This window comes from Antechinus flavipes, chromosome 2 (genome assembly GCF_016432865.1).
Source record: "Antechinus flavipes isolate AdamAnt ecotype Samford, QLD, Australia chromosome 2, AdamAnt_v2, whole genome shotgun sequence".
NCBI lineage: Eukaryota > Metazoa > Chordata > Mammalia > Dasyuromorphia > Dasyuridae > Antechinus > Antechinus flavipes.
Window position 1 is genome coordinate 129,797,210 of NC_067399.1, and position 19,137 is coordinate 129,816,346.

General features: G+C 33.4%; 1 protein-coding gene across 1 annotated transcript in view; it reads left to right on the forward strand.

Annotated features, from left to right (window-relative positions):
- Nucleotides 1–19,137, forward strand: part of KCNU1 (potassium calcium-activated channel subfamily U member 1) — a 268,697-nt gene that overhangs the window by 94,951 nt on the left and 154,609 nt on the right. Inside the window, 6 exon segments of the mRNA XM_051975505.1 lie at nucleotides 2,901–2,992; nucleotides 6,695–6,805; nucleotides 9,317–9,422; nucleotides 10,832–10,914; nucleotides 12,567–12,636; nucleotides 13,997–14,149. Coding sequence (XP_051831465.1) covers nucleotides 2,901–2,992; nucleotides 6,695–6,805; nucleotides 9,317–9,422; nucleotides 10,832–10,914; nucleotides 12,567–12,636; nucleotides 13,997–14,149 — 615 coding nt within the window.

A 19,137-nucleotide genomic window follows, 5' to 3' on the forward strand; every position in this document is an offset into this window, starting at 1 on the left:
TTTGATTTGCATGGGATTGAATAAGTAAATGAAATAGTACTGTATTATCATTTGTTTTATATTTGTATGATCTACTATTGAATAATTAATATTTTTCTAATTATTTAGATTTATCTATTTCTGTGGAGTGTTCTGTAGGTGCATTAATTTAGTTGCCAAGGATATGTTGGTAAATAGACAACAATGTAGTTTGTATTCCATTGCTATTTTTAATGGAATTTTCTATTTTTTTTCCTTCTGGGTTAACTTCTTGCATTATGGAACTAAAAAGTTTTGATTTCTTTGGGAGAAAAAGAAGAAAAGAGCATTCTACACAGAAAATAAATGCAGAGGAATTTTTTGTTGTTTTTTTTTATTGTTTGGTTTTAGAGGAAGGGGAGTTTATGTCCAGCATTTTCTCCTGTTTACTTATATATCTTTAACATGAGTTTCTTGATTGGGGGAGCTGTGTTTGGGTCAGACTCTGGTCTTGTGCTTTTGGAAGGTATGAGAAGGCCTTTTTTGGTCCTGAGTTTGGTGACCAATAAGAGATTCCACCTTCTTCAATAATTTTCTGGTCTTCTCTCCTATGGCAGTTCAGGAATAATTTACAGAAGTGCAGTTCTATCCTTTTCTGCTACTGTGTGTTTGCTAGCCTTGTCTCCTGTTGGGAGTCTGAGCTCCTTGCCTAGTGTTTCTACCTATGCTATCTTAGCAGCTTTCATGTCTTCACAAGTATTTGATGTGTTTTACTGTGCTTGCTACCCATACTTCATATGTTTAAAGATGTTCATAGTGATAGCTTTTCATAATCATTTTTCAGATAATTTTGTCTCCATTATTCTTTATAGAATTCCCTTTTAAATATATTTTCTATGGTGTATCTCTGTGAATGGATATATTGTTATTGTTGTTGAGTCATTTTTCAGTTGTATCTAACTCTTCATGGCACTAATTGGGGTTTTCTTGACAAAGATACTGGAGTGGTTCAGCATTTCCTTCTCCAACTCATTTTATGGATGAGGAAACTAAAGCAAGCAAGGGTTAAATAGCTTTTGCAAGATCACACAGTAAGTATCTGAGACAAGATTTGAACTCAGGTGTTCCTCCATGCTCAGCACTTTATCCACTGAGTTACCTTGTGGACAATGGATGATTATAGATGGACAGCTTTTTTTTTCCCATCACCTTTTTTAAATTAAAACCAACTTTATTATATTTCAAGACTCCAAATAAATAAAAACTATGCATGTTTCCCTAGCCAGGAAGGACCTGTAGTCAAAAGTTGTAAGCTATAGTTCAAAAATGCAAATTTAAATTTTAACCAACATTTTCTTAACTAGCTACGCATTGGTTTCCCAATCGAAAATTCTGTGCTCTTTCCACACACACACAGAGTGTATATATATATAAATGTGTGTAATTATATAACTATATACAAGCATATATACATAAACATGTATATACAATACATACACACATATATATGTATACATATGTGTATATATATATGTAATGTACCTTCTAGTATTTAAATATGAGCTCTGCTACTTTTCTGTTTTAACTCAGACAAGTCATTTAACTGCTATATGACTCAATTTCCTCATCTTTAAAATGAAGGAGTTACACTACATGATGCCTGAAGCCACTAAATTCTGATACCAAAAACCCTTCAAAATTTGGTATCTTTTTCTCTATAGGCAAGAAATAGTTAAAGAAATAAGATTATGTGTACAAAAAATATCCTAAATTTTTTGTACATTTTTTGTGATGACAGAAAAGTTTCAATGAGTTAAAAAATGTTTATAAAGTCATTGTAAAGTCGAAGTCCAACTCCATCAATTGGAGTGGGATAAGAATGGGGGAATGAAAACAGAAAAGAAAAGTTAGAGTATTTTCCTATCTCAACTGACACAGGTAACCTAATTCTTCTTTATCATTTTTCCTTTAGAGAAATGAAGTTTTTCTCATCATAAAGGGCAAAGAAAGAATTATATTTTTTGTATTACTTCCTCATTTATCCTTTAGCTCCTAGAGGACTGAGATAAGCTCTTTTAGCAGTCACCTTTAAGCACATTGGAGTACATACACGCAAATGTTTGAAGTGGTGGAAGTAACACTCCCTTTAATAGGCAGCTAAGTGACAATGGATAGAACATTCAATCTGGAGTCAAGAAAGCTAGTTTCAAATCTAGTTTCCAATGCTCACTAGTTATGTAATCCCAAGCAAGTCACTTACCTATGTATGACTCAGTTTCTTTACCTGTAATTTGGAGATGATAGAACTTATCTCTTGGGAGTTGTGAGGATAAAATGAGATATTTGTGAAGTTCTCTGCAAATCCAAAGAACTATCTAAATGTTAGCTATTATTACTATTTAAGATTTAGTCCAATTGTATCTCCTGATTTCTAAATGTAAACAAAGTACATCATAGTATTGTTCCAAATTTTCCTTCCCTTTCCTTCCCATCAGCCTCATTTTTGACCCTACCATTTCCCAAAAATCCTACTTCCTTTTCTTGTTCTCTCAAAACAGCTTAAATCTTTCCAAACTATAAACAATCAGGATTAAATTCCTTTCTTTTATTTCCCTTCCTAACACTAATTCTCAAATTTATTTTTTTTTGAAACCACTACATAGGGAATATTGCTGAATTAACACTAATGCTAATGATCCACTTTTCCAAGATCAGATCAAATTAAAAGGCTTGAACATAGTAAACTTGCCTCATCTTTGAATCTGAAAGGCATTTGTTTGGGACCCCCAAAAGACTATCATCTACAGTTTAGAGGAATTTTTAATAGCTATCTTTATAAATAATATGGAATTGTGAAGTATCATTCAGAAGTGCTAACAACTTTCAAATCTAAGTCATATCAGAGGAGTAATTACTAAGATCATATCTGCTTGTCATTTTAGATATTATTTGCAAATTATGCTCCTGAACTTATGGAAACCTTTGCAAAAGGCAAAAAATATTCCCATTCCTATGAAGTGGTCAGAGGGAGAAAGTAGGTGCTTTTATTTGTTTGTTTGTGTGTGTGTGTGTGTGTGTGTGTGTGTGTGTATGTGTGTAATAATTCTCTATTTGTTAAATATTCTAAGCTAATAATTCAATCACATCCCTATAGTTTCTCATGCAGATGGGGTCTTCGATTCATATTTATTTACAAAGGAAATGAGCTCCAAGAAAAATCACACTTTATAAAATTTCACAGTAGTTTATTTTCAGCAATTAAAACAATTTTCCAAAGAATCCGAAAAGTTGGTGGAATTTTTATTCAATTATAAGTTATATGCATTTTAAAACTGGCATTGCATACAGATTGATTTTCCATAGTTATGTATTACATATTACATAAAGTTCTAATTGTATTTCACAGGCTACCCTTCATGACTGAAATGCTCCCTCTCCTCCCATCTGCTTCATAGAATTCTCAGTCTCCTTTAAAATTCTATACTAATGTGGCTTTGTTTTCCCTAAGTCTAGAACTATCATCTCTTCCACAATGCAATTTTTTCCATCCTGGTTTTAAATATGTTGCAGGATGGCATAATAAACTAAATGGGATTTGGGGGGAGTTTTGTAGAAGCAGCAGAGAACATGCAAGAGCCAGCATATAAGAGAGAAAATATTTAGAAACTCATAAATGCATAAATTATATGTATGGCCAATTAAATTTAAATATTTTAATACCATAATAATTCAAACTTCTTCTCTGGTATGAAGAAAGGGCCAAAAAATTTTATGTGAATTTTCCACACCATGGGGATGCTGCATCCCTAACCCTGGTGATGTGGAAGGGATAACTGTTTCCTGTCCAATAACCAATTAATATTTACTCTTTGTGAATACATGTACACATATGTATATATGTACCTATCTAAATAGATATACTATGCATTCATAGATGATATAAATCATAGATAAACAGATATTAAATATTTATATGTTAGTGTTATTTCCCAGGACTAGAATTTACGTTCCTTAAGGGCAGAGATGATTTTGTCTTTAACTTCTGGGAGTCTAGCACAGAATTAATCATTTAAATGGCATGTGTGTATGTGTGTGTGTGCATGTGTGTGTGTGTATATATATATATATATATATATATATATATGTGTGTGTGTGTGTGTGTGTGTGTGTATGTATATATATATATACATTTTAGTGGAATTGAATAAAATTTAGCATTTTATATCATCTATGGTTTTCAGTACTATTGTCATCACTTCTTCCATCTTAAATCTCAAGCCCTCTAATTTTTAGGAAATCTTTTTGAATTACTGTAACCAAACTCAAATTGTCAAATGGTGGCCAGCCATCTCTATCTGCATCTCTATCTGCCCTTGTCCCAGTATATCACACAAAAAGTCCATTGTGGGGTCACATAGGATGAAACTTTTCCATTCTAATAACACTTGCAAGAGCTTGTCACCTATTGATGTATATTTAAACAACTCATTGCAATATCTATCCTGAAATAAGATATTAAAATAGTTCTTTCATTGAAAGAATTCTCCTTAATTCATATTGTTTTGTTATATATCAATTATAATTATATGCAATTAATCTATTGTACTGACCATATTTAAGCCAATTATAATTCGATTTATCAGATTGCAGACTATCAAACTTGTCACTACTAGGCATGGAAAAGAAAGGGAAATTCAATTCAATTCAGCAAACATTTTAAGCACTTATTCCCCATACCACTTTTGATATGAAAAGACAAAAAACAAACAGTTCCTCCCTTCAAAAAACTTACATTTTACTTGGGTATACAAGTGATGGACAACATGTATATAGATAAGTATAAAACGTGAACAAAGTATATACAAAGTAATACAGAATGAAGGGAGCATTACCAGTTGTGGTGTTCAGGAAAGACTTTGTAAGATAATCGAAATCCAAGCTGTCTTGAACAAAAGGAAGGCATTCAAAGAGACAAGAACCATGAGGGAGAAAGACTCAAATTTTAGAAATGGGTTCAGCAAAGGGGTAAGAAATGCAATATGTTTATTCTCTGACATATATGTCAGATAATAGCAAGTGAGTCAGATTGCCTTATATGAAAAGGAGAAATAGGAAATATGTGGAAAATTTTTGTTTTGTAATCATTATGTAAAGGGTTTTAAATGATAGAGTGATTTTTATAAAGTATCCTAGAAGAAATATAAAGCTTCTTGGGCAATGAAGTAATATGGTTTGATCTGTAGTTGACTTTGGTAGCTGTGAAGATAGATAAAAAAGGGTTTCTTTACTCTCTATACCATGTATGCTCCTCTGGGTTATACTGTTACTTATGGTATTATTCATTTAGCCAAGAAAGAAGGCCCAGAGGTTTAACTCTACAATATAGTAAATGATTGAAAAACTTTACCTGAGTCTTCCTTGCAAAGACATAAAAAGCATAACAATTAAGTGAACACTGCTAGCGGGTATAAGACCACATGGTATAAAAGAATTTTGGCTCAAAAGGCCAATGAGGACTCAAAATTCAAATACAGTATAAATCTCAATTGAAATAGGTTAATATGCATTTGTCAGATCAAGAAAGCAGCATGTCATAGTAGATCTTAGAACACAGCTCAAGCCCATGACTTTGTCCCAGATTTCACTCCATGTATATGTTCTCCATCCCTTTTTTGTTCTATTAAAAATATATACAAATTATACTTTAAATGTATCTTGTTATGGGCATAGAAATTTATATGATCACCAAAGCATTAGTTTAACCTTTTGTTTCCAATTCTTGGAGGATGACTGGGATAACGGAAGCAAATCTGGTCCAGAACTGGTTCAGAATAAAAGATTTAAAATCTGATAAGTCATTTTATAACTTAAGAGAAGTACTAAGTCTCTCCCTTATTTTTACTCCCTCATTCCAATTTAATTACTGACCATGGACAAGGAATATGGCAATGTCCCAGAAATGGTTGATTTTCTGAGACATGCATATCTGGTTAAAGAAAGGTAGTAGAAAGAAAGGAAAGTTTGTGAAGTAGATTTCATTGAAAATACAATTGCATTTAAGAAATAAAAAGGTGGGTTTCTAAGGAAGAAGAATGCTGAAATCACACAATTTGTCTTCATATAATCTTCACAAACCCTACAGTGAGATGACTTTAGGGAGGGGTTTGAGAGAAGGGAAATAGATTGATTGAGTAGAGTTATAGCAAGGGAGATAAAGGATTGAGAAAGAAAAAAGTGAGTCGGGGTTTCTAGTAGAAAAAAGATGAGCATCCAGCCAGTAGCTTCCTGTGAGTATGAATCTGTGGGGATGGAGAGAGAGCTAGACTATTCTGGTGTGTTGTAAAATGTGTTAGCTTCCTGTGGGAAGGCCTCATTATCAATGGGCAGATTATAGGATGGCCTGCTTCTGCTCTACTTGATTTCAACAGTACAAATTTATAAAGGAGAGTTGGTGGTAGGAAGAGTGGGCAAATTTTTGCTCTTTAAAGGACTGAATGTAGATATAAGAGGGGAACTAGAGACTCCTTTAAACATATCCTCTTCTGTATTATTTTACAAAATGAAGATTTCTTTGTTTATTATATCTCATAGAGCTGGATTTTCACATCTATCATTTGTTAAAGGTGGGATACATTTTAGTATTCCAAATTAACTCATTTGCATCTAATCCCTGATAAGAAGGTGATTTTGTCCTCCAAAGAGCATATTTATTCTGTGCTTTCTTCTTGCTTCTCAGATTCATTGTAGTTTGTGGAAATATCACTGTGGAGAGTGTAACTGCTTTCCTGAGAAATTTCCTTCAGCCCAAAGCAGGGGAAATGAATATTGAGATCATTTTCCTGGGAGAGTAAGTATATCTGCATTACTCAGAGCTTCTAAATTTAATCTCAGAACTCATAAAGGAAACCTGATGCTGCAGGGCAAAGGAATTTGATTAGGGAAATCATATTGAAGAACCAAGGCTTCTGGGCTGTTGTTGGGTAGACTGTCTCCCTTCAATTCAAGGTCTCATATCCAAGTTCCTTATCATTCCAAAGGGAATGATACGAGGTGACTTAATATGGTAGAAAACCCACCAGTAACTCACCTGAAATTTCTGGTGTTCTGACCCTCACACAGAATGAAATTACCCAATCAAAAAGCAGACTGGGTAATTTTACAGAAACATAGAAATTTAGAGAGGTAAGAAAGGCAATCCAAAGTCACCCACTCTAATCTGTTCCTTGACAACCTGAACAAATGATTTTCTGCCACATAAACATTTGCAGTGCTAGAAAATTCACTGTATTACAGTGTTGAAAACTCCCAGAGTCTGGGAGATGTGAGTTCAAATACTGCCTCAGACACTTAGTTTCTGGGAAAGCATTCAACTTTTCTAGGCCTCAGTTTATCCATCTGCAAAATGAGATAACAGCGCTTCAAGTACCATAGGGTCTTGTGAATATCACATTTGTAAAGCACCTTGCAGACTTTGCAGGTATCCTCAAACTATGGCCCACAAGCCAGATGCAGCAGCTGAGGATGTTTATCCCTCTCACTCAGGGCTATGAAGTTTCTTTATTTAAAGGCCCACAAAACAAAGTTTTTGTTTTCACTATAGTCCGGCCCTCCAACAGTCTGAGGGACAGTGAACTGGCCCCCTATTTTAAAAGTTTGAGGACCCCTGCTTTAAAGTGTATCTAAATGTTATTATTGTTACTACCACCATCATCATTATCCTCTTCATCAAAATGGTTTGGTATTTAAAAAATCCATTTGAATCAAGTTAGGCAACATTAATTATTGAGAAACTTTTTCCTTAAATTAAGTCTCAATGCTTCTGCATCTAATTCTGCCCTCTGAGACAAAGTAGAACAAATGTAACCCCCTTTCCAACATGAAAGCCTTAAAATAAATGAAGGGAATTCTTAGGTCACCCCTAATTTTTCTTCAGATTAAAATAACTTGAACCAATTCGTGTATGCCATAAATTTTAAACCTGACACTTTCCACATAGTGACCTTCACATCAGTTTTTCACAGCTCTCCATTTGAGCAATAGCCAGGCCTCAGGTCAGAGTTCTAAGGACTTCTTTCATCTCCTAGAAAACTGCAGGTTCCCTCACAAATCCCTAGGTTGCTGTCCTTTCTCTAACCCCCTTCCATGCTGTCACATATAGAAACTGTAGATTAATTTTAGTAAGTAGCTATGAGGAAATAGAGGCAGAAAACACGGAGATATGACAGACACAGCCTAAAGGATAATAATATTAAAAACAGATTAAAAACATGCCTGAAAATTAACTGTGGTTGAAGCAGGCACAGATGAACTCAATATCCACAGATTTTTTTTAAAAAAATTCATTTATATCCTCTTATTTCATGCTCCTGGGTAAAAATCTGAGTGAAGAACCCGGCTTTTAGAGTGACATGTTGATTTCCTTATTACACACCAAAGGCCTCAGGAAAACAAAAACAAAATAAAATAAGAAAATAGAAAAAAAAATATTGGAGCAGTAACAAACATACTGGTAACTTTCAGTATTTAGTTCATTGGTTTTCCAAATATAACTTTGATCACAATGATGCACAGGTGTACCATTTTAAATTATATTTTGAGTATACATCATATATAGACGTGTGTGTGTTACTTCATAAATATCTTAAACATGCTAGGAAGGGAAAGCATCCAAAATAATCAGTACATTCAGACACAGGGAATTTGTTTGTAAATCCATTTAAAATCCTTCAAGGAAAAAAAATGTGGACATTCTAAGTCCTGAAGCTTATTATTGCCATTAATAGTAATACTTTAAGCACAGGATAGAGTAGGAGGAGGAAAGAACATTCCTGATGCTATTCAAAGTATTCTGTTCAGACAGTTGCTTTTGCCTATACAGCCCTTTCCAAACCACATTGATAGCCCTTATAGGATGACTTTATTGCACTAAATTAGTGGCTTCACATTTTCCAAAAAAAAAAAACAATAGGATGGGACCTCCTTTCCCACCTTACTACCAAGTCTTTCAATCAACAATTACTTCTTCCGTGTCTGTAATTCCTGAAAGGCACCACTCCCTTTGAAAAGTTTTAATCCTTAATTAGAATGTAAATTCTCTGAATGATTGTTATTTTCTAGAATTTCTATCCTCAGAATTTATTGTTCCTGATACACAGAAAGTGATTAATAAGTAGTCATCTATTTAATTATTTATATCTATGTATCTATTCATCTATCCATTTATTCATTCTTCTTTCATTTATATATCTATATATAAAATCTATCTAGACATACTAGATTAAAGAATAACATTAATTATGCAATTTGTGAAGATTTCTTTCCTCTCTGGGCCCTCATTTTTACTTTCCTCTTTACCCAGAACCCTTCCTTCCCTGGAGCTGGAGACAATTTTCAAGCTGTACTTGGCTTATACTAGTTTCTTCTATGGATCTGCATTGAAAATGGAAGATTTAAAGAGAGTTGCGGTAAGATCTTTTTCTGGACATCCTTGTTTCTGGTCATCCCTCACGTGAGCTGTAAAACCACAGTTGCTTTTAAAATGTTTCTGCTTCAACATAATTTTCACCCCTCACCTGATGGGAAAGGTGAATGCCATAGTTTCTATGATGACAATTGATGAGGGTGGAGTAGGAGGAGATATTGTTTCAAAAATTCCTGATTTTAAAATTTCTGAAAAAAATTAAGACACAGCCCTTTGAGATATTTTCAATTTACTTCTCTTAAAAATTAGCCATCCGAATCTCTTTGAGAGCTTCAGTCCTTAATAGAGAAGAATGCTGAGGGACCTGAGGGATGGTTTATTGCCAAAGCAGATCTGCCAAATCCTGAATCAACCCTCAAACCCTTACAACCCAACCATTTTTACTCATTCTCTCCAATTTTCTGGAAAAAGAATACCTTGATTAAATCTTAAAGACAAGTATGGTTACCTGCAGACACATACACAAGCACCAGTTATATAGTCATACAAACAAATAGCTTGAATCAGTCCCTCATAGTCCTATGACTGGGTGAGAGGAAAGATTTCGGTTGAGGGGGTATCTATTAAGATTTTTTATTTCATATAATAAGAGAAAAGACAGACAGAAACAAAGAGATAGAAGGAAAATGGCAGGGCTTTTTTTATACAGAAATTAAAGGAATCACCACTAATAGTTATCTCTCAGTGCCTGAGACAAAATACACACACACATATATGTATATGTATATATATATAGATAGATAGATAGATAGATAGATATGTATATGTATATATATATATATATTTAATCTATATTATTATTTTTATCATCATATTCTTAATCAACAATAAAAGAAAAGATAAATAAAGGACAATATGTAACATTTTCTGATTTTGTAAGTATGAATGTTCACTGACAATTTAAGGATAAGTTTTTTTGGGGTTTTTTTTTGTTTTTTTTGGCGGGGGAGCTGAAAAAAGCTAATTCTTTAACACAGACCTGACTTATAGTCAGGAGACCAGCTCAATTTCCTGCCTTATAAGCTGTGTGGCCATGGTGAAATCACATCTTTTCCCAGAATATTTATTTCTTTATCTGACAAATAGGGAAAAAACTACTTCCTTCCTAGGGTTTCTGTGAAGACTGTAATTTTCAAACTTCACAACATATTGGTAGTTATTATTACTAGCTTCTCTCTGCCACTCAACCAATTATCCCGGACCATTTGAGAGCTGTGTTACTGGTACAAAGAAGGATTCCCAAAATGCCCTGCCTCTGTAATGGCAGAGACTTCACTATTGTTGTTTTGATGACTCTTTTGCCTTTATATCATAAGACAGCTTGAAGTTAGAGCAACTCAGGAGTTCCTCATATATTTGACAAGATGATTCCTGTTTGATCTTGAAGAATAGGTGGAATATGCAGAAGCCTGCCTGATTTTAGCCAATCCTATGTGTGCTGATTCATACATTGAAGATACTTCTAACATCATGAGGTAAAAGGCTAACATGTTTTATTTTTAAATACTTGTTATGTTGCAATTTCTCTGAGAAAGTTCTTCAGAACTCCTCAGAACGGCAGTAAAAACAAGGATGTGCCATCTCTAAGTGGAGAATTTCATTAGGTTTGGAAAATAATTTTAGACGATCCTTTAGAAGTATACAACTGATTTTTGCTGAAACATTTTCAGTGATGGAGAATTTATTAGCTCCTAAAACAATTCAGTTCAACAAATACAACAGAAACTATATCCAAGGCATTTTTTAGGCATTGTTTCATTGCACTATGTCATAATCTATTATTTGTGGAAGTACAACTCTCTTTTTATTTTCTCAATCCCACTATGCAATCACTGAGGGAAAGAAGATAGATAAAATCTCCAATGCACCCTTGTTACAGCACCTTTCAGACTTTACCAAAAAATGTTCACTTCGAATCATTAAACTCTCTATTCTTCTCACTTCCTCCAGAATTCTATTAAAGATGGAAAAAAGAAATGAAGTAAATGGTCACTAGTCACATGTAATAATTATAATTGTACTGAAGACACTTTTGATTACCCATATCAGTCTGGGAGATTTTATGGGATCTTTTTTTTTTATTTGTTTTATTTTTAAGTAATAGATCTCTACTATGTTTGCTGAACCATGCAGACTCTCATTGATTCTCCTTTTGGCCAATGGCATGATGGGGCAAGCCTAGCATTGCCGTTTGTGGCTATAGAACACTAAAAAGTTCATTGGTTTATTCAGGCATCAGAACCATGACTTTTGTTTTGCATATATTATATGTGCATATTCATATATTCAGATCAATATAAAATATTAATATAAATTTGGTAGAGGATTCTCAAGAAAATTAAATAATAGTTCCTCTACTTGTATTCATATGTCTATGTATGTATTAATATAAAGAATATATATATGCATAAATATGGTTTTTGCACTCATATAAATCAATGAATGAATAAAATAAGGAATATATGCATATATGTGCGTGTGTGTATGTGTGTATTTGATGGAAGATCAAAATGACAACCTCAAAATAGATGAGATTTTGGTTATGTAAAATTCATCAACAAGCATTTATTAAATGATTCATATATGCTAGAAAAGCTAAGTAGTAGGGATACAAAAGTAAAAATGACACAGCTCTTTTTCTCAAGAAGTTTACATTCTATTAAAGGGAACAGAATATGTGCAAAGTCAACAAAATCCATTTTGAAGGGACTCTATAGTTTTGCCTTTGAAGATAATTTAGGCTGAAAATTGGGCCCTTTCTCTCCTCATAGGTATATGGAATGGGAGGAGGAGTTGGATATATCACTTTAGCCTTTGGTATACATCCCCATTAAGTTGTTCTGTGTGTCAGCATAACATGTGTCTACTTATGTCAGATAATATTTTGTCTATGGCCTCTTAATATGAACAGCTGAACTTTCCCCAAGTATAGTTTGCTGAACCTAAGAATATACTATATTTCCCTCAAAATTCTATCTACACACATAATTATTCAACAAAATACCTAAGCACCAACATTATTAGATACTAATCTTGCATCAAAACCAATAAATTCTCCCCAGTAAGTGTGTATTACAAACTTTTTAGGCCACACAAGTAAACTAATACATATGTGTTTTCTACATAGGGTACTCTCTATCAAGAACTATTACCCTAAGGCCAGAGTCATCATACAGATACTTCAATCCCATAACAAGGTATGAAAACTGCTAATTATATCTAATGTCATTAGGTCATAAAAATCAGAGATTAGAATTAAGAAGCAAATTAGGGGACATGTAGTCCAACCCCATTATTTAAGAAATTAAGGCCAAGGCACAGAATAACAGAATTTAAACTATTCCAATGCCACTGTATCTCAGCAAAAAGTCCTATTAGCCTTCCTAACATGGAATCAGCCATTGTTTGATTGAAGATTTCCAGAGAAGGGCAGAAATCCTACCTCCCAAGTTAAACTCCATTCCATATTAGGATGGATCTCATTGTTAGGAAATTGTGTACTTATGTCCCCCTAAAATCATTCTCTACAATTTCTGCCTCTACCTTTTTTATGCTGGAATCAAGCAGAACAGGTAGAATCCTTCTACCAAATGACAGTATTTCATATATTTGAAATCAGCTGTAATATCCCCCAAAGTCCTTTCTTCATCAGGCTACATATCCCCATTGACTTTCATTGTCCCACAAAGCGTGGAAGGATGTTCGCCGTCCTGTTGGTCTCCTCTATATATTTTTCAGCTTATCAATGCCTTTTCTAAAATCTGATCCATTGAATGGAAAATGATATGACAGATTTTACCTCACTAGTTACAAACAAAGGACAGCTGTCTTATTCCTAACCTTGGCCACTACAATTAAGATTAATTTCTTTTCTACTATCCAATATACCAAGATGAAGTTTTCTACTTAGCTATAGTCTTACATATGACTTTATATTGGTTTTTAATAAAATTCTTCATTCTTTGGTAAAACTTGAATATTTCCTGAACTTAGTCATACAAAAGTATGACTTTGGGTCTGTTTCAGATCCCTAATATTTAACTTGAATTTATTGAATTTAACGATTGGCAAAGTGGGATTTACTAAAATCAAATTCTTTGTGAAATCATTTCAATATGTATCCTTTTGATACAAGGTATTGTACAAGATACTGGTGAACAATAATATATTCAGCATTTCCAAATAGAAATGATGAATTTCTTCTCATACTAATACTGAGCTAAGTAAGCACTGAGAACTACTTTTATGTACATGTATAGAGGAAATAAAGTATAATGCAAATGTCCATAAGCCCTGAATTTGAACCCTGATTCTACATCCTACTAGCTCCATGTCACCCTTAGGAAAGCAAGATCACTATTCAGAACTTAATTTTACTAAAATGAGGATACTGTTAATGTCCTTAATCATGTCTCAGGGTTGTTTAGAGGGAAACAAAGCTGAAGAAAAGTGAGTTATTATCATTGAGTTGTGATTATGTCAAGGAAAGAAAAACAAGTGATTTAAGAGCTTTTAGGCTTGTGCATATTTTCCTAACCTATTTTCCAACTTAAACAGTATTACCTGCCAAAGATTCCCAACTGGGACTGGTATTCTGGGGACAATGTCATCTGCTTTGCTGAACTGAACCTAGGATTCATTGCTCAAGGCTGTTTGGTTCCAGGCTTAGCTACTTTCCTAACTTCCCTGTTTGTGGAACAGACCAAAAAGGTAACCATGCCAGAAAGTGCAAAAAAAAAATTATCTAGTCTGTATCCAATCCCCATGCCAAAGTCTACTGTATTTAAAAATAGATGACAATGTGAGCAATAGAGAACACATAGAGGAACTGGGTAGTGGCTACCATCAATAGCACATAGTTGGAAAGTTACTAAATAAAATCAAGAAATACAGATTTAAGTCTCGACCTCTTTGTTGGCTAATTGACCTTGGGGAATTTATTTGCTTTCTCTGTACTTCAATTGTTTTCTCTATAAAATGCAAATGTTGTATGCCTTTCTCTCTACCTCAGGAATATGATAAAAAATAAGTTTGAACCTAAATGATAGTGCTCTTATTGCTTGCAAACTTTAAATTATGTAAATATTAGCTATTATTATTTTAGCAACAAAAATGTAGGATTAACCTAGCTGATGGTATTATTAAAACTAAATTATTTTATTAAAATGAATACCTGAGGTCTCAAAAGATTTAATGACTTGTCAGGAATCACAAAAGCAAAGATTCTAACTTAGGTATTTCTGCGCTAAATATACTCCATTGTACTGTAATGGTATTGCTACATGGCAGAGGGGGTGTTATTTGTTTTTCAATTATGTTCAGCACTTTGTCAACTCACTTGGGGTTTTCTTCACAAAGTTATTGGAAGGATTTGCATTTTCTTCTTTAGCTCCTTTTACAGATGAGAAACTGAAACACATAAATTTGCACATCTAGTAAGTGTCAGAGGCTAAATTTAAATTCAGGTGTTCCTGACTCCAGTGTTCTATTCACTGAGCCTTCTTACTACTCAATAATCAGAATTAAATGCTGATGATGCTCCAGTGTGTGAATCTTATTCTCATCTTATTTGGCTCTAAGAGAGAATATCAGACATATTTGGTTTCAAAAACTTGTTTCACCTTATAGGGAAGTGGGAGGGAAAGGGGGGAAAGAAAGAGAAAGACTAATAGGATGGAAAACAGAAGTTGTAAAGCAAAAGTGTTAAAAATGGAAAGGGTCTCTAAAGGAGAAGGACTGTTTAAGGGAGGTGGAAATACTGGGGAAAAGAAAAGGGAGAAAGGAAAGAGAAAAGCATAATTTAAGGTGAATAAGATGGCAAGAAATACAGAATTAGTTATTTTAATTGTGAATGTGAATAAGATGAACTCTCCCATAAAATGGAAGCAAATAGCAGATTGAATTAAGAGCCAGAATCCTATAATATGTTATTTAAAAGAAACACATTTAAAACATAGTGAGATATATAGAGTGAAGCTAAAGGACTGGAGCAGAATCTATTATGTTTCAGGTGAAGTAAAAAGAAAAAGGTGGGTAGCAGTTCTGATCTCAGATGAAGTAAAAACAAAGATAGATCTACTTTTAAAAAATAAGGAAGGTAACTATATTTTACTAAAAGGTACCATATATAATGAACCAATATCAATACTAAATATATATGCATCAAGTGCTATAGTATCCAAATTCCTAGAGAAGAAGTTAAAAGAGCTGAAAGAAGATAGCAAAGCAGACAGCAAAACTATAATAGTGGGAGATCTCAACCTTGCTTTCCCAGAACTAGATAAATCAAACCACAAAATGAATAAGAAAGAAGTTAAAGATGTAAATAGAATACTAGAAGAGTTAGCTGTGATACATCTTCGGAGAAAATTGAATGGAGACAGAAAGGAGTATACTGATGCTCCAAAAAGTCCACACACTTACTAGCAAGGATACTCCCTCTGTTGCTTCAGTTTGAAAGAAACAATTGTATGCTTAAAAGAACCATCAGTAAGCTATGAGAGTACTATTTATAATTACTTTTAAAATGTCCAAATGAAAAATAATATCAACAGCTCATATTTATATAGCATTTTGAGATTTGCAAAGTATTTTATAATTATTTCATTTGGATCTTAAAACTTAGGAGTTAGAGACTATTATTATTCCCATTTTGTAGATGAGGAAACTGAAATGAAAGAAGTGAAATAATTCTCCCTCAGTCACAGGTCTAGCAGGAATCTAAAACTAGTTTTCAACTCCAAGATCAGAACACTTTCTTCTATATCCCCTATCTGTCCACACAACTTACATTACAAGATGAGAGGAATGAGATATAGTAATAGACTGTACTGAAATATGATGATACAATATGAGAAAACTCAGCCTAGGTGGGTAAGGTGCTAAATTTTGGAGGTAACAGTTTTCACCCCATCTCAAACACTTATAATCTCACAAGTTGCTTAATCCTTTTGAATCCCATTTTTCTCATCAGTAAAACTGGAATAAAAATATGTATAGTGCCTCACATAGAAACTATGAGTAATAAATAAGAAAATTATGTAAAGCATTATAACAATCAACAAATAGTAATTAAGTAATCATTTTAGAATGGCTAGAATGGGACACATAGTAGACAGGCTAGTAAAATTTTCCTTTCTGTTACTTGGAGGATGTTAATCCTCTTGCTAGGGTTATTCCATTCTTTCAATTGGGATGGATCCAGAGAGTCATAATTTAATTAATGTGGGTGCTCTCTCTGCACATTGCAACTCCTCCATGTCTTAAAAAGTCCTTTGCATCATTTTGCCCAAAATCATTCACTATTGCTACCAATGGTCTTTTTGGTGACAAGTCTCTTTGTAATTTGTTAAGCTGGCCTTTGGTGAATAGCCTATGGCTAGGTCTGTACTGAAAGTCTTTCTATCTTTGTAAAATCAGAGTTTGTATTCTTCTGGTATAGCTTTTGAGAATCCCATACTGTGCTGAAGCTCCCTCCTCAGAAGAAAGTCTTTAGGTTGGATTCTCTCTGAGGCTGTATAGTAGAAATAAACCTGATTGTAAAGTCAGAAAACCTGGATTCAAGTCCCAGCTCTGCCATTCACCACCTATTTTTAATGCTGTGCAACCCACTGTTTCTATGTGAGCTTCATTTTTCTTTACAAAATGAAAAACTTGGACTAGAATTAAATGTTCTTTTAATCTTTTTATTTGTATCATGGACTCTTTAGCTGCCTGCTGAAGTCTGTTTATCCTCAGAAAAATGTTTGCAAATACTAAAATAAAATATATTACCTTTGTAATCCTAGTACAAAAGAAATTAGTCATAATGAAATACAGCTATCGAAATAGTTTTTAAAACAGATTGAAAGACCCTGGGTTAAGAATACCTAGAGAAAAATGATTAAGGACCCTTAATGCTTCTTACTTTATTATTCTATACTTCTATACTCTTTACTGGTTCTTAGGATCTTTGAAAACTTTTGTTTATCTAAATTTTCTATTCCCATCTCCCAAAATGCATGGGCACACACACACACACACACACACACACACACACACACACACACACACAGCACTCCAAAGCCTTTATTCATGAATTGCTAGGGTTTTTTCTCCTAATCTTTCTTGGTCTTTTGACGTTTTACAGTCACAAAATAAAATAAAATAAAACCATGGTGGGTGCTGGGAAGGTAAAAGTAGCAGTAACAAGAGAGAAAGAAGAGAAAATATATATACTTGATAAAGAAGAAACAACCTTTGAATAACATAACATTGCTAGGCAATTCTCTCAAGCCAATATGAGGAGATATTATAAAGAGATAAAAATAAAGAATAATCATCATGCATTATGCTGCCTAAAGAAAGCTCATGTTGCTGCATTGGATATGCTTTTACTATCACCTAGTGGTCAATGGATATGTCTCCAGTAAATGACATGAATTCAAGGAAATTGAATTCTGTATTCACTAAGTGACAGAGAATTGCAGTATCTGCTGTGATTGCTGTATTTTTAATTAATTGTTCTGAGCAAATTGAGGACTGTATAATCATGGGATTATTGCTGGTAAAGAGAGAAAAGAAACCAACTAGTTTTTCTCCTCTTATTTAGAAGTTGAAACTTTCTCTTTGAAGATAATTGTGTCAATACCAACTTCATTTGCAATGGCATTTTGTGAAACAACAAAAAAGTAAGCTAGGTATTTGATTAACAGCTCTTGTAATGGCTGGGGAAGTCTGTAAAAAACTTTAAGGTGTTCAAATTAGGAAAATCTTAAGTTTTAAAATAAAACAAAGCTTTCTAAAATTCTTCATTATTTCTTGGTTCTCATCAATATGAGAGGAAAACACTGACTGCTATTAAGACTTGACGTTCCAATAGAAAAAGAAGTTGCTCGAAAGTCACAATTTCCAAATCTTATCTTTGGTTCTTGTTACTAGTGTAAAATAGAAAGAACATTGTACTTGAATTCAGAAGTTGAGTTCAGATCAAGGCTCTGTCACTTCCTAGCTTTGTGACAGTAAGCCATTCATCTTGACTTTTAGCTTGTTTCCTTATCTTGTTCAAGAGACAAACTATGTATTCTTTTAGCTTCACTTTTCTTATCTGTAAGGCAATAATAATAATGTTTTTACTCTCTTTCACAAATTATATACTATGAGGGAAATCCTTTGTTTTTATTAAAGCCTTACAGAAATGTGTGAAATTATCTTTTCTAGGCCTCAGTTCATTTATCTGTAAAATGGAAATCTAAAACTCCAAACTCTAAACTGAACTATTATATCAAATAAATAAGATGGTTTTTTTGGTTGATTCCTTCATCTCCTAGATTAAAAAGTCTAATTGAGATTGGTGATACATGTATTTAATTACCCTATATAGTAAATAATTATGAAGAGTAATATGAGGAGGTTTTGTTTTGTTTTGTTTTAATTGTATTACAGTGAAGTATTTCTTTCAGATTTAAACCAACATCAGAAATGGCTAGCTCTCTACGATCTGATAGTTCTAGGATTCATAATCCAAATTTTCTTGTTTTCCTTTCTAATCTTTTTCAAACTGCCCCAGAAGGTCCTTTTTTATCTCCATGATTAGCCTTTATGGCCCTTTGCTAAAAATGGGAACATTCAGATTAGAGATAATAAGCCAATTTCCAGGGTAATGTGGAATTAAACCATGGAATAGACTGACTAGTGAGGTGAGTCCAGCTCATTAGAGG